This window comes from Lucilia cuprina, chromosome 2, assembly GCF_022045245.1.
Source record: "Lucilia cuprina isolate Lc7/37 chromosome 2, ASM2204524v1, whole genome shotgun sequence".
Taxonomy (NCBI): Eukaryota; Metazoa; Arthropoda; class Insecta; order Diptera; family Calliphoridae; genus Lucilia; species Lucilia cuprina.
Window position 1 is genome coordinate 66301216 of NC_060950.1, and position 4134 is coordinate 66305349.

General features: G+C 23.7%; 1 protein-coding gene across 1 annotated transcript; it reads left to right on the forward strand.

The window, feature by feature from the left end:
• Positions 1-19: 19 nt before the first annotated feature.
• On the forward strand, positions 20-2869 carry LOC111683077 (heparin sulfate O-sulfotransferase; the record flags this gene model as incomplete). Its single annotated transcript, XM_046945126.1, has 4 exons — positions 20-36; positions 2030-2168; positions 2239-2459; positions 2522-2869. Coding segments are annotated over 4 exons (621 nt in total), but the record flags the coding sequence as incomplete, so codon positions are not given.
• Between the last annotated feature and the right edge of the window lie 1265 nt (positions 2870-4134).

The following is a 4134-nucleotide window of genomic DNA, read 5'->3' on the forward strand; positions in this document are numbered from 1 at the left end:
CAAGAGATTTTTTGGAACTTTTTTGTTCTACAAAAGGTACTTTTTGAATTTTCTATAATATTGAACTTAGAAACATGAAATTAAGTCTGTAGAGTCCGGATTAGATCAGAACAAATCAAAGGGGAGTTTTTGGTACTTTTTCGTTCTGCAAAAGGTACTTTTTGAGTTTTTTTTATAATATTGAACCTAAAAACTTGAAATTAACTTTGTAGTGTCGGTATAACACGAGAACCAAAAAAGTTAACTTATTGGTACTTTTTTGTTTTTAAAAAGGTACCTACTTTTTGAATTTTCTACAATATTGAACCTAGAAATATGAAATTAAGTATCTTGAGCCCGAAGTAAGTGAAGTAAAAGTGGAATTTTTGATACTGACTGTTTTTTTTTTCAACAAACCATGGTGAAGTGTATATAAGATTCGGTACAGCCGAATATAGAATTCTTACTTGTTTTTATAAACATTTTGATAAAAATCACTTTTCCTTAAGAAGATGTAATAAAGATCGCTTTTTGTTTGAAGATCACTGTTTTGTATAGAAAATTATCTAAATTTTACAGTTTTCTTTTAAAATTTAAGAACGATCACAGTTTTCTTTCTAAAAGTTAAGAAGATCACCGGTTCTTTACAAAATTTTGATGAAAATTACTTTTTCCTTGAGAAAATTTAATAAAAATCGCTTTTTGTTTGTTTGTTCACTGTTTTCTATAGAAAATTTTATAAATATTACAGTTTTCTATATTCAATTTAAGAACGATCACAGTTTTATTTAGAAAAATTGATGAAAACCACTTTTTCCTTTAGAAAATGCAATGAAGATCGCCATTTTTTAAAGAAAACTCTTTTCTATAGAACATTTTATGAAACTTGAAAATGATCTTTATTTTCTATAAAAGATCACCATTTTCTTTAGGAAATCAGATAAAAATAAATTTTTCCTTAAGAAAATTTAATGAAGATCGCTGTTGTTTGAAGATCACTGTTTTGTATAGAAAATTTTAAAAAGATTACAGTTTTCTATTTAAAATTTAAGAACGATCACAGTTTTCTTTATAAAACTTGAGAAAGATCTCTGGTTTCAATATCAATTTTAAGAAAATTAGATGAAAATTACTTTTTTCTTAAGAAAATCTAATGAAGATCGCTATTTTTTTAAAGATCTTTGTTTTCTAAATAAAATTTTAAGAAGATTACAGTTCTTTATTTTGAATTTAAGAAAGATCGCAGTTTTCTTTATAAAACTTGAGAAAGATTTCTAGTTTCAATATCAATTTTGAGAAAATTACATGAAAATTAGTTTTTTTCTTTAGAAAATATAATCAATTTTGTGAAAATTATATGAAAATCACTTTTCCCTTAAGAAAATCTAATGAAGATCGCTATTTTTTAAACATCTTTGTTTTCTAAATAAAATTTTAAGAAGACTACAGTTCTTTATTTTGAATTTAAGAAAGATCGCAGTTTTCTTTATAAAACTTGAGAAAGATCTCTAGTTTCAATATCAATTTTGAGAAAATTAGATGAAAATTACTTTTTTTCTTTAGAAAATTTAATGAAGATCGCTGTTGTTTGAAGATCACTGTTTTCTATTGAAAATTTTATCAAGATTACAGTTCTTTATTTTAAATTTCAGAACGATCACAGTATTCTTTTTCAAACTTGAGAAAGATCTTTATTTTCTATAAAAATTTTCATGAAGATCATGGTGATCTTTAGAAAATTAAATGAAAATAACATTATCCTTTAGAAAACTTAATAAAGATCGCTATTTTTTATAGACCTAAGGAAATTTTATAAAGTTTACAGTTTTCTTTTTTAAAATTTTAGAACGATCTCTGATTTCTAAAGAAAATTTGTCAGCGATCTATGATTTCTATAAAAAAAAGTGATGACAGTTTTCTTTAGAAAATTTGTTGAGCGATCTGCATAGTTTCTATAGAACATGAGATTGAAACCTCCCAGTTTTCTAAAGATCATTTGTGAAAGATCATAGTTTCTTATTCTTTTTTGTTTTAAATATTATTATTGCAGATTCCAAATTGCCCATAAACCTATATATATTAATATAGTGCGTAAGCCATTGGATAGACTTGTTTCCTATTATTATTTTTTACGTTACGGTGATAACTATCGTCCAAATTTAGTACGCAAAAAGGCGGGTAATAAAATTGTAAGTTTTTTTTTTTTGATGAATTTGTATTTTTATTTTTTTACTAATTTCTTTTTTTTCCAATTTACAGACATTCGATGAATGTGTAGAATTACAACAAGCAGACTGTGATCCCAAAAATATGTGGCTACAAATACCCTTCTTTTGTGGTCATGCCGCAGAATGTTGGGAACCCGGCAGTCAATGGGCATTAGATAGAGCTAAAGAGAATTTAGTTAATGAATACTTTCTAGTGGGTGTTACCGAACAAATGGAAGATTTTGTAGATTTATTGGAAAAATCATTGCCACGGTGAGTGGGGGGGAATAATGTTTAAATTCGATGAATTAGTTTAATAAATTTTATGATTTCAGCATGTTTCAAGGTTTTACAGAATACTATCGTCATTCTAATAAATCTCATTTAAGACATACAACTTTTAAAATTCTACCCAAAGAAGAAACTGTAGCCACTATAATGCAATCAAAAGTATGGCAAATGGAAACAGAATTGTATAATTTTGCTTTGGCACAATTTGATTTTAATAAACGTAAACTAGTGCAGCCGGATAAGAAACAAATACAAAAGTTTATGTATGAAAAAATTAAACCAAAATAAGTTAAAACTTTAAAAAAAAAAAGAAACAAAGACAAACAGACTTGTAAATAGTATTGTTTTTTCCTAATAATTGTACTTAATTTATGTTTTTGTTTTAAACACAATTGTTTTAAACAAAAGTCCTGCTACATCCAAAAACCCCTCCATACTTACACGTACACACACATACACTCAATTGCCTTATTTTGTTAAAAGAAAAAGTTTGAGAAAAAAACAAAGAAAACAAAATAATTGATATTTTTTTTTTTAATTATTAATTAAAAACTTTTAATTATATTTAGTAAAAGCAATATTTAAACAAAAATACAAAAAAACAGTTAAATAAAATTGTATTATATTAAAAACAACAACAACAACAACATAACATTATTAACAGTAGTAAAAGTTTTAGCATATCATATTATAAATTAAACAAAAAACCAACAACAAAGATTCCTTAAACATTTCTTTTTTTTAAATTTTTATAAAATCTATTGTTTTAAATTTAATTTTTTTATAAATCTTAAAAAAATCTTATAATCTTAGTTTAGTTTTTAGTTTTAAACTAACAAGGTAAACGAAAAGAAAAAAACATAAACAATTAACATTTTATACCTATGGACAATACTAAAGATGAGAATATAAAACATATATTAACTATACAAAACAAAAAAAAAACTCCCCATTTAGTTAAAATATCAAAGAATTTATAAAAAAAAGTAACAAAAACCACAATCTAGAAAAAAATTTAAAATTACAAAATAAATTGTATTAATATCATATAATCCTTGAAAAAGGAAATTATTAAAAAGAAAATATAAAAAAATTGGTTTAAAAAAATTTAACAACAAACGTCTTTTATTTGTAAAAAATTACAAAAAAATTAAAATTTTTTAGAGAAGATTTAAAAAAATCACATATTTTTAAAGAAAATTTTATAAAGATCAATGTTTTCTATGGGAAAATCAATAAAGATCACAAATTTTTGAAGATCACTCTATTCTAGACACAATTTTATAAAGATAGCAATTTTCTTAGAGAAAATTTTATGAAAATTTCATAAAGATCGTAATTTGCTATAGAAGAATTGATGAAGATCGCAATTATCTATAGAAAATTAAATAAAGATCACAGTTTTCCTATATAAATTTAAATGAAGTTCCCATTTTCTACTAAAAGTTTAATGAAGATAGCAATTTTATTAACATCACGTTATTCGGCAATAAATTTCATGAAGATTACAACTATTTTAAGAAAATTTTACAACGATCACAGTTTTCTATAAGGAAATTTAATAAAGATCACAATTCTTTTTAAAGATCACTATATTCTAAAGAGAAAATTTGTTAAAAATTACTATTTTTTAAAGACAATTTTATGTAGATCACAG